Source organism: Falco naumanni, chromosome 2 (assembly GCF_017639655.2).
Source record: "Falco naumanni isolate bFalNau1 chromosome 2, bFalNau1.pat, whole genome shotgun sequence".
Classification (NCBI taxonomy): Eukaryota; Metazoa; Chordata; class Aves; order Falconiformes; family Falconidae; genus Falco; species Falco naumanni.
Window position 1 is genome coordinate 96,105,326 of NC_054055.1, and position 12,036 is coordinate 96,117,361.

The 12,036-nt window shown below is 44.2% G+C and overlaps 1 protein-coding gene across 3 annotated transcripts in view; it reads right to left on the reverse strand.

The window, feature by feature from the left end:
- FRMPD4 (FERM and PDZ domain containing 4) overlaps positions 1 to 4,699 on the reverse strand; it is a 300,651-nt gene extending 295,952 nt beyond the window's left edge. For all 3 annotated transcript variants that reach the window (XM_040582750.1, XM_040582751.1, XM_040582752.1), the window contains exon 1: positions 4,461 to 4,699. In XM_040582750.1, coding sequence (XP_040438684.1) covers positions 4,461 to 4,501 — 41 coding nt within the window. In that variant the 5' untranslated portion in view covers positions 4,502 to 4,699. The remainder of the gene's footprint in view (positions 1 to 4,460) is intronic.
- Between the last annotated feature and the right edge of the window lie 7,337 nt (positions 4,700 to 12,036).

Below are 12,036 nucleotides of genomic sequence, written 5' to 3' on the forward strand. Positions count from 1 at the left end.
TATTTATATCCAGTTTTTAATGGAATAAATTTAAACTCAACAATAATGGGTGGCAATGCAAAACTTAAGCAGAAAAGTAAAGATCCATGTATTGTAAATTTACCTACCATGCACCACAAATGAGCATCACCGTTAAGGATGGGTCCAAGTCTTGGTATACTCCTGTTTGTCACACAGGGTTAACTCCCCATAAATTACACTTTTAACAGCCACAATGAGGTAGTGCAGATGTCTACTTTCTTACCCCTTACTGCAGCCCTAGTTTTGGGAGCATTCCTTTCTGGTGACAAATGGCTCACATGAGCTCAGAACTTCTCCCACAAAGGTAACTGTGTGACAGAGAGTCCAACCTAGCTTTACAATATCACCACATCTTAGAGACTGATGGCCACTCATGTGGACATCTTGTTATTTTCTAAGTTACTGTGTGTTATTTGGCAGAGCTACAAACAGTAGCAGAGGCACAGGAGCTATGCCCCCCAACTCTGGAGGGTCACTCAGTCACATTCAGGTGGTATCCAGACACCCATCTTTCCATATGAAAGTTTTAGATCCTGCTATGAAAGCTAAGAAATAGAACAGACCTCTGCAGACATCATGAAAACAGTCATTCCCAATAAACGGATTTTCTAAATAAAAATATTTTCTACGAATACAGGCTTAAACCCTTGCTAACCTCTGTCCACTATTCTGACCTATTGTTTTACAGTTCATCTGCTCAGTACCAATTGGAAACGATGCTGTGCCCTTTACTCAGATTTACTTTGATCTGAAAGCACTCCATTTCATATTCAGCACAGCAGCACCATCATTCCTCCACTACTGATACCTAAAGAATCACCACTCCATACCTGTGCTCATTCTAGTCTTTCCCCAAGCAACTGCTAAAAGTAATTAAGAGAGAATAACAGGCAAGACAGACTTCTGATGCAACCTAATCTGGCAATTTCTACGTGTACCTTATCTATCCTACTAATCCTCTCTCCCGAATTACAGATACTACCACACTATACATGTTTATGCAGCCCACACTACAGAAATATTCACCTGCCTTGTACAGCTCCACATCAGAGTACTGATCCAACAAGGTTTGTCAATCACTACCTATGCTTTGAAATTCATTACAAGAAAAGGGTTTGGGTTTTGTTGTTGTTTGTTTCTCTAGAGAATGATGCCACAAGGTTTATACCAAAACAATTATTCCAGACCATTACTAGATTGGTGAATTTCCAAAAAGGAGGTGGGAGAGAGGCTATGTCAGTGAAAGTGAGATTAATATTTCTACATGATATTTTTGTTTTCAGTGTCAGATGAACATCTCCAATCTTTAGAAATCAACAGAAACTCTACTATGAAGCATCTATATTTGATGCACAGTACACAGCATGACAGACTGCATAGGCAAGAAAAGAAAAAATTACCAATGGTCACATTTGTCACAAAACCAGCTTGGCATTCTTTTCCATTTCTGCACACATCACTTTTCCAGATTATGCCTATATTCCCTACTCACCTAGCAACTGTGGATGACTGTTGAAGCAACTGCAAAGTATGAGTCTCTAAAAGACCCTACATGCACAGGTACCACATAAAAAAACCTGCACAGATAATTAAAACATAATAAGGTTTTATGTATGCTATGTAAAATTTTATATCCAGTAGCTACCTTCAAAGAGTTTATAACCCATTTTAAGCTTATTCTAGATAAAAGCTCTTATACATTAATTGATCAAGCCAAAATCTAAATTCTCATATCTATTAAAACTATACCCTGACTTTAAGAAGTATCTCTTCAAGTGGCCATGTATAACACAGCTTATTCATGCCACTGCCTGCTGAATCAAGGCTGCAAACTATAACTGTAAAAGCTGACCAGCAACCTAACACGAGAAAATCTGTATGCACAACAAAATAAAACTAAAAAAAAAAAAAAAAAGATGCTGAAGGTCATAAAAAAGTTCAGCACCCGCCAAGTTCAAAACTACTTTCTGTAGGTAATCTGCCTGCAAGACCACACGCGCAGTTAAATGCTCTTTACCATCTCACTTCTTTCCATCAGAAAGGCCTTCCTTCTAACAGCAAAGAAAGAACCAGTATTTTCAGGCAAACTAGTTTTTCAACCCAAATGCACAGAGGGATTAAAAATGGGGTTTACACTGGAACCTGTCTGCTTCATGAAGCTCTCATAAAATTGGAACAGATACCTGGCTGTTGCCTAGGAAACAGCAAGTAAAGTCAAGCCCTGTGTAAACTATTAGGTCTTTTAACAACCAAAAATTAGAAACAAAAAGAGTAGCTCAGTACAGGTATGATTTACTGCAATCTACAAAAGATGAACTTGGTCCCAAGTACTCCATATCCTTGAATCAAGCAAAGCCAGTTACAAGCTTCAAAACTTGGGATTTCATTTCAGAAGGAACTTTCAGGTTCTTCAGGAAAAATACTATGATCTGCCTTTACTTAAATACAAATCTCAGCATTGGCAACAGCTGTGTCTTCAAGTATGCAGAAAGGTACAGATTTCATACATACCAACAGAGACTGAAGCTTCCTATACATACATATAAATATATATATATATATAAACTGCCATCTACCTGAGCTAATAACATTTCCAAGCAGCATATCCCTTTCTCTCCCTTTGATTCTGTCTCAAGAGTGACATGAAGATCTGGGAGCTTTTCCTAAAACACTGTCCCTAAACAAACAGAAAAGGTGAAGCAATTCAATTACCTGGAAATAAATATCATACTACGTGACCTGTTCCTTATCTACATGAGCATATTTTCCTTCTCCTCAAAGTTTCCACTGTAGTTACTGCTGCTGTAGCTCTAGCGGTATCAGCCAGTAACATGACCCAAGGAAAGACGAGTGAGCTGCTAGTGTTGTAGCCGTCACATCGTGTGAAATTGCTGTGAGCAGGATGAGACAATGATGTGCTTGAATGATAGCAGCTGTTCTGCGCTGGCATCGCCACCAGCAGAGCTGTAATCACAGCCAGGTGTAACGGTGGGAATTTTGGGGGATAAAGGCTACGCCTGCACCTGTGGCACACTCTGTAACTTCCAGCCACGCAATATTTGTTTTTTAAAGACCATCTGTCATTCTGACAAGCTCCCTACCTGAGCGTCACTGGAGCAAGCTACCTTTTGTATTTCCTTAACAAGGCCTTTCTCCCTTTTGCACAACGTCCAATTTCAACCTCATACGTGCCTCGCAACCAGAAAATGATACGGTAAAAATGGTGTAGGAACCACTGTAGCATAAGAATTCAAAACACTCCTAGTTGCTGTGATCAAAGCTAAATCCTTTAGGAGATTATCTGCACCAGAACCCTGAGAAAATCCTGCGGCTCAAGTACTTTTATACTGCGTCTTTGAGATAAAGCACAATTTCCCCCGTCACCGAGCAGGGCTACCTCCAATTAGGTTTAACTACAGTGAGAAGGTTCTACCAGTGGCCGTTGTGCTTCTTGATCCATCCATGCAGCTTCGGGCCTGGCCACTAGCTGTGAACGCAACAGTCTACAGATACAGACCACAACTCCGAGGCCATCAAAAGGAAGATTTATTTGGGAAACGAATAAAAAAAATAATAATAATAAAAAAAAAGACAAAAACCAAGAAAACCGATCCTAACCAACCACTCATTCAAGCAACCAGAAGTACGTGCCTCACGAGCGAGGGGTAAGAGGCGCCAGATCCCCTCGCGCCCCAGCACCCATCATCGTGGGAAGCGGCAGAGGGGCAGCGCTCGGATCTGGCGATGATTTCACCGCTCCGCTAAAAATATCGCTCCTGGAGGCGCCGGCGTGTCCGGAGCGGCGGGTACCGCGGGAGCGGAGCGGGGCGGAGGGGCCGGGCGAGCCCCTTCCCGGCGGCGCGGCCAGGCCAGGCGGTGCCCGCTCCCGCAGAAGTTCCCCCCTCCCCCGGCAGATCACCGCTACCCGCACCTCGCCCGCGGAGGCGGCGCGACCACCGCCACCCACCTACCCACCCACCCCCGCCGCCCCGGTTCCGGCTACCGTCGCCACTGTGGCATTCTCAGGACCGCTCCGCTCGCCCCTTAGCGCCGGCGTTTCAAGGCGGGCACCGCTCTCGCCCCACCGCGGCCGTACCGGCCAGGAGCGCCCGCCGCGGGACGCGTTCGTTGTCCCTTAAGGAAGGGAGAGGGCAGCGCCCCATCCCGCGCGGAGCCACCGGCGCGGCCCGGCAGGTGCCAGGGGCAGCGGGCGCCCCCCCCCGCCCCCAGCCCGAGCCCCGCTGCCAGGGAAGTTGAGCGCGGAGCTGGCGCTCCCCCCGCCGGGCAGCCCCCCCCCACGCCGGGCAGCGCCCCCCCCACGCCGGGCAGCCCCCCCCCCACGCCGGGCAGCCCCTCACCCCTTCCCGCCCCCGCCGGGCAGGGGCAGCGCCCGCTGCCGCGGGACGCCCGCAGGTCGCGGAGCAGCTGCAAACACCTACCCGGAGAGCTTCCCAATCTTCACAAAGCTAAACACATCCATCCATGCAGCCGGCTAGCTCTGCCCGTCACACTCACTCACTCCAGCAGCGGCGGCGGCAGCAGCAGCAGCTCCATGTCAGGAGAAGGTTGCGTCCAGCGGCAGCAACAGCCCTGGCGAAGGCAGGAGCCGGCGGAGGCAGAGGCTGCTACCCCCCTCCGGCAGGGAGCTGGGCGTGCAGCATCTCGCAGGAGCAGCATTCATCTGTGCGCAGCCCTCCCCCTCTGCTCCCCCCCCCCCGCCCCGCTCTCTGCCTGCCTTGCCCCCTCCCCGGGGTAACTCAGGGAGCGGGCAGGGCGCCGGCGGCTGCCCGCAGGAGGGCTGCCCTCAGCCCGGCTCCCCGCCGCGCCGCGCACCGGGAGGCTGAGGGCGAGGCGGCGGCGCTCCGCCGCCCGCTGCCTGTTTGCGGTATCCCCAGAGGAGGAGGGCGGGGGGCGCCGAGGGAGGTGGAGGGTGTGGAAGGGTGAGTTTCTCCTCTCGCCGGCAATATCTCCCCCTCCTGTGGGGGAGCGGAGGGCGCAGGCGGCGCCGGCCCGGGCGAGCGCCGCCCGCTGGCTCCAGCCCGAGGCGGCGCTGCGGCCGCCGTGAGCGGGCCGGGCCGAGGGGCCTGCCGCCCGCCGCCGCGGGGCTCCCCGCAGGGCTTCCCGGGGCAGGGGGCCGGGGCTTGCGGCGGTGCCCCCTCTCGGCACCCCGGCGCTTCCCCCGGAGCCTGAGGGAGAGGGGAAGGGCAGCGCCGGCGGGTGGGAGGCGGCTCCTCCCCGGTCGGGGAGCAGCACCCCGCGCTTGGCAGGAGAGCGCAGCCCTCCAGATGGAGAACTGCGGAGAGCCGGGAGCCCGCTTCCCCCCGCCGGTGATCGCCCCTCAGCGATCGCACTGCTCCGTCCTCCCTCAGGTGGGGAAGGATCTGCTGGCCTTCAGCCCGCACGCTGGGTGCTCACCGACGGTGGACCACTGGCAGGCAGCCGGGCTGAAACCATCAGCCTGGCTGTGTCACCATCCCGTGAGCCCTCCACCCGTGCCAGAGGAGCCAGAGGAGAGGCTTGGAAGAATGGAGCCCTCACTGCGACAGGAGCATGGCAAGGCTGCTTCGTGGCAATGTAATTTAAATCAAGCATTCTTCTTACCATGGCTTAGTGGAAAAATGATACGTCCCGATGTCCTGACACCAGAACAGTAGAGACACGCTGCCTTACACTTCTGTCCTGCATCAGGCTTCAAAAGAGACCCTGGAGTTTAGCTATCCATAAGCTTCCCATGAGGGAGCAGGACAGGAAGGCAAGTGAAATTCAAATTCATCTTCACGCAGGCTTTACACTGCAAAACAATAATTCTCAGCATAGGAATGAATTTTCTCCACCTCAGTGTTTTTATTTGTGGTTTTGTTCGCTGAATAGATTGATATGCTCTTTACTTCCTGCCTTTATAGAGTTTCGGTCTCTTCTGCAGGCTTACACCTGCGCTCTCTCACCAGCAAAGAACTTCAGAAAGAACAGTAGAGCCCAGCATGCAGGAGCCAGCAGCCAGATGGGAAAAAAATGCACTTTTTAAATATTAAAACTTGTATTGATAAGAGAACAAAAAGAACAGGCAGTGCAAACACTCACTGTGAATTGGGTTTCAAACTATTCTTTAAAACAATAACAACAAAGAATGATTGATCATCTATTTACACTGGGAGAACATTGAACTGCCAGCCAAAAAACACTTGCTGGCCTACCATGGATGTAAATGGTTTGGGCATATCCTCAAATGCCATATGAAGTATTTTATGCTAGTGCATCAAAATATTTATGTGGTTCTTACATGTAACTATATTTATTTTTTTGTTATACCAGATTTTTTAAAACTGCAGAACCTGTGCCTGTCATTCACAGTGCTCTATTGATTGGTAAAAGTTACAAAGATAACACAGTTTCAGCTGGTTATAAACTGATTTATTTATAAACCTGTCATTATTTATTTATAGACTGAGGAGATAGGCCAAGATCCTACAAAGCTAACCAAAGCTGATAAAATGATATACCATATATAAAATTAAACACATATGTTTTATATCAAACAAAGTTCCTGTCTTGAGCACTTGTCCTGGTTTTAGCTGGAATAGAGTTAATTTTCTTATTAGCAGCTAGTGCAGTGCCATGGTTTAGATTTAGTGTGACAACAATGTTATAGCACACTGATGGCTTTGGTTGTTGCTGGGTGATGTTTACACTAAGTCAAGGACTTTTCAGTTCCTTGGACCCTGCCAGCGAGAGAGCTGGAGGGACACGGGAAGTTGGGAGGGGACACAGCCAGGACAGCTGACCCGAACCAGCCAAAGGGATATTCCATACCATGTGGCATCACGCTGAGTATATAAACTAGGGGAAGAAGAAGGAATGGGGGGGCATCTGGCATTATGGTGTTTGTCTTCCCGAGTAACCATTACACATGATGGAGCCCGGCTTTCCTGGGCATGGCTGAACACCTGCCTGCCCACGGGAAGTGGTGAATGAATTCCTTGTTTTGCTTTGCTTGCATGCGTGGCTTTTGCTTTACTTATTAAATTGTTCTCATCTCAGCCCTCGAGTTTTACATTCCTTTCCGATTCTCCTCCCCATCCCTCTGGGTGAGGGTGGAGTGAGCAGGTGGCTGCGTGGCACCTGGTTACCAGCTGAGGTTAAACCACAACAGCACTTCACGCTCCAAGGCACATAAAGGTGCCTTAAAGCATAGTGGTGAGAGCTAGAGAAGTGGAGAAGTTCTAAGGGGTCACTAGAATTTCTGTGGTTTCGGAGTCTTTCGGTGGAAAGACAAATGTGATCCTAAGATATACTGACTGAGGTATTTCCAGTAGAGATATATAGAAAAGTAGAAAGCATAAGATCTGATTAGAAATGCTGTACTCAGCTTATTCAAAAAGTACATTTGAGAAAAGTGAAAGCAGATGCAGGAGGATGCTGCTAAAAGAGTGTTAAAGGCAATGAAGAGTCAGTCTTACAAGAGGAGACTGGAAGAGCTTTGCCTAGCAAAACAAAGACTGAGAGGTAAAAAAGATTGTTGTTTATAAATGCATCAGCACGGTAAACACAGGGTGTGTACCCAAAATGGTAAGGCTTTATGGAAAGTCTTTAAAATGTGAACTAAGCTGAAATTGTCTTCTCTTTCTTTGGCATTCCAAACATAGGTGAAATATTGCTATGTTTATAGCTACATTTATATTTTTGTTTTCCTAGGCATAAGCTATTGCAACAGTACAAATTTTCCAGAATGGCGGTGGATATACTGTTGGAATAGCTGACATCTTGCCATTAATAGCAGTATCACAGGAGTCTTCCTCCCAGATGTGCAGACATGAACAGAGAACCTGGACAAGTGTGCTTCGTCCAGTTGTGCTGAATGCTGGTAACTTTTTGCAGCTGTATTATATGAGAATCACGAGGGGGGACCACACACACGGGGGGGGACACGGGGGATCAGGGGATGGGGTGGGGTGGGGAGACTGGGGTATCAGAGCGAGTACTTCAGCTCATGGTTCTTCGGGTTCTGGTGTCACAGCACCTGGGTATAAAACTAGATCGGAGCTGTAGGAAAAGATTATAATTTGCCTACGCAAAGAAGTGAGGTGGTGGGTGTTGTTCTATTTCGAGAGGAAATGTTGATATATGTAGTTTGGATTGGCTTTGGAGCCATCATCTGTACAGTGAAATCGTATTTTTGTATTATGTCTTCATTTGCAAGATCATCAACTAGACAATGTCATGACTGAACTCTTGCACATACATTTACACCTTTTAGTTGCTGCAGCATTCTTCTCGCTGATAACCAAAAGTTAGGGACTCAGAGTCAGCTAATCATACCCTACCTCTGTCATGGACAAGCACCTATCACTCTAAACCATCTCCCAGAAAAAAGTGACATAAATTGCCTTTTACAAGTGCGTAATTTTCTCTGTCAACTCCAGTGGGAGGAAGCCCAGATGCCTACCTTTGACTAGAGGACTGTCTTGCACATGTCTAAGGTTAGGTGAAATGAAACCCATTTGAAGGTGACAAAGGTACATGTAAACGCTGAATAAGAACAGACAGCCAAAGACAGCAGAACAACATGTATTTAGTGCCTCAGTAGCAAACAATAATTGAGAATGAAGTTCTTAATCTTAAAGCAGGAATCCAACATCAGTTCCAAGCTGAATTCCTAGCTGGCTTTTTTTTTTTTTTTTTTTTCTTTTAATAGCATAGCAAATACAGCTTTGTAAGGATGCTTTGTTACCGTGTACTATTACCTTTTTATTACTTTTGTCCAAAGTAATCCTATTAGGACACTTAATACTAATTTTTTTGTGTAATCATAGATATCCTAGTGTAGACTGTGAGCCAGTAAAAGCCTTAATTTCATATAGAATGGCAGTTTCATATGCATTTATAGGGAAGGGAGCCTGTCTCATTTTATAATGCTCCTTGTTCTAAAGGAAATGACAGACATTTTAATGTGCATAGGAATGTTATGCCATCTTAAATTTAAAACAAATTAAGTCACTGTAAGGAATTAATTTTTTGAATACCCTAATTGTTTTGATCCTAGGGAAACTGCTATGAAGATACAACGTAGAAATCTCTATGAATGACATGAAGAAACATTTTTTTTTTTTCTTCCTGGGTTTTAGGGCTTTACATTTTTCCTTCTGAAGCACTGAATACTCACCAGCAGAATATGCTTTGGGTTTTCCTGGATATCACACAGCACAAACTTTTAGCCCTGCAGCTAGGCCAATAACATCTTTTTTTATTACTTACAAGATTTGTAGAATTTGATCCTGGGTAATTTAAATGAAGACAGATAGAACCCTAAACTGAAGGCGGAATATGAAACCTCTGAAAATGTCTGAGGTCTGGTTTTCGTTTTAATACTCCTGGAGGTGTCACAAGTTTTCCTCTCACATAAATTAAAACACCATCTCTATAGGTTTTTTAAGGCTAGTCAAGGGTTTTTTAATGATTTAATGATAATAAAATCAGAGGAATCTTAAAAAGAAACTTAAGAGTGCCATATCTCACCTTCAGAACAGTTTTAAATTGATCAGGTTGGAATGATTTTTTACCCCCTGAGATAACAGCTGAAGGTTCCACGATTTTTCTGTAGTGCTTGATGACACTTCTCATATCCAAATGGCAACAATGTTTAGAGGAATGTGATAATAAAATCCATTGAGTGGCATGTTAATATACAGGTGGTGATGGCAAAGTTTTAAGGAAAGATATTTTGTTGCGATCTGGTACTTAAAGATGTATCTTATGACTATGTCATGTAACAAGTTCTGTAATACTCTGGTCTACTTGTATTTTGTGCTGTTACATTTTTTTCAGCCTTGAAGCTTCAAAACTTGCATTTTTTGGAATCCATTTATTTACCCTGTATACAAGTCCATGTAAAAACATTGGAGCTGGTACAGATTTTCTCTGTGTCCACGTTCAAAGCATTATCAAGAAATTCCTCTGCTTACCTTGAGTCCATACACCCAGCTTCTACATATCCTTTTTGGCACCTTTATCAAATAGAGTTTTATCAGGCATATTTTTTTATTGACCTATGCAGACTGTTAAGCACTAAGCGATTTAAACTTCGCTGTATAATTTAGTGTGGTAGACATGACATGTCACATGCAAATGCAAAATTAAATCATAGATGATTGAAAATTTAAAAAGCAGATCAGATTTTCTTTCTTGCCAGTTAAGAAACAAATAAATCTAGAAGCCTAAGGATACTGAATTACATGGAACAAGATGAGCAAGTGTATTGCAACTGATGCAACAATTCTGCTGAAGCCAGACATACATAGTCACATCTGTACAAGCAGGTTGGTTAAAAAGACAGTTAACAAAAACTAGTGGTTTCTATTATGAACTAAAAAGTCTCACAGTACATTGAACCTATAACATTAAAAACCTAAAAGGAATGTTTTCATATGTTGCAATAAGCAGATGAGATCAATGTAAGGAACGGGACCTTGGGCAACATAAAAATAGTAATGTTTTCTGCTTTAATAAATAAGACAATACTAACACATTAGTTATTTTAAAATAATCTCAACTTTATAAAAAAAAAAAAAAAAAGAAAGGATTCACCTTTCCATAATGAATATGTAATAAATATTCAAAGCAGAATATGGCAAGAGCAGACTTATCTACAGTGGCTCTTTTACTGACAAAAGACCCAATTCAAGGAAATCTCTAGAACATGCTTATAAGATGAGCCCTATTTATGGCATCACTTAGTCTAAAATGTAACTTAAAACAACTGCAAAGTTAAGCATGTGTTTAAGTGTTGTTGCAATAAATATGATTTCACAAATCATAAGAAAATATATAAAGGTGAATCAGAAAAAAGAAATGTGAAATGTTAATGTGCAAGTAAGTGAGCTTAAAACTGATTTACAATAAAGGGAAAATTGAGGGAAAAGTAAAACCTCATCCACCCTTTCTCAAGGCGTATCTGAAATATATGGTGAGTTTTACATATCAGGGGCGTACTCTATTTTCTCTGAAGACATCATTGAAACAAACCAAGGACAAGATGGTTGTATTAGAAACATACTGTAGTGGGAAGCCTTTATTTTTGTTTGTAATGTGAAGTTTAAAAACTCCATAAATATTTTTAATTATTATTATTTGCCAGCACCAGAATATGATTTCAGTTATGGCTCATAAATTTGCCAGCTTGTCTGTCTGTGAACACAAAGAATTTGTTTTGTTTTCCTTGTCAGAATAGGACATTACCATGAAACTGAAAAAACACTGTAAACTTTTGTTCTGTGTGGATTTTCCTGGGAAATATCTGCAACCATCTGAGCTGAGGGGGGGTGGGGAAGACAATTTCATAGAGCAAAATAGCTTACACTCAGAAGAGAAAAAAAAAAAAAAAGGCAAAAATTCACAATGAATAGGAACTTAACAGACGCAGTGTTTGTATCTGGGTGCCAAAATCTAGTTTTCTCAGTCCATATTTAGGTACTTGCAGATAGGTGGCCTACTTGTCAGTAATACTAAACATTCACAAATGAACAAGAAATTGCTAGTTACTTCTGAAAACGAAGCAGCTTATACAAAATTGCCCAAGTATCTGAAAAGCCAAACTTCAGCATGTAGTCTCAAAATTTTCAGCCTATATTTAAGATCGCACACACCAGATTTTATCCACTAAAATGTGTTCTTTTGATCTTAATTGCAGGTTTATTAAATCTAGACCCATGATTTATATGTGAGGTCTCAGGCAGTGGGTAACTCCTCAGCTTAAGCCAGTCATAGTGCACTGCAACTGCTATACCACCAACAGAACTGCCCGTCTGGGTGGGTCACGGTTTGTTCTGAGTGTAACTATGGGCATTCAAGGTCTGTACAGGCAAGTATTTCATGCGGCTAGCATTAAGCATGCTGTTTCTTCCAGGTAGAAGAGAGGACTGAAAATCTGTCTGTAGAATAAAATACAGTAAAGTAGCTACTTTTTCAGCATACTGAGTAACGTGGTAAGGAGTCTTGCATGCTGAAGGTACTTCTGTTTAT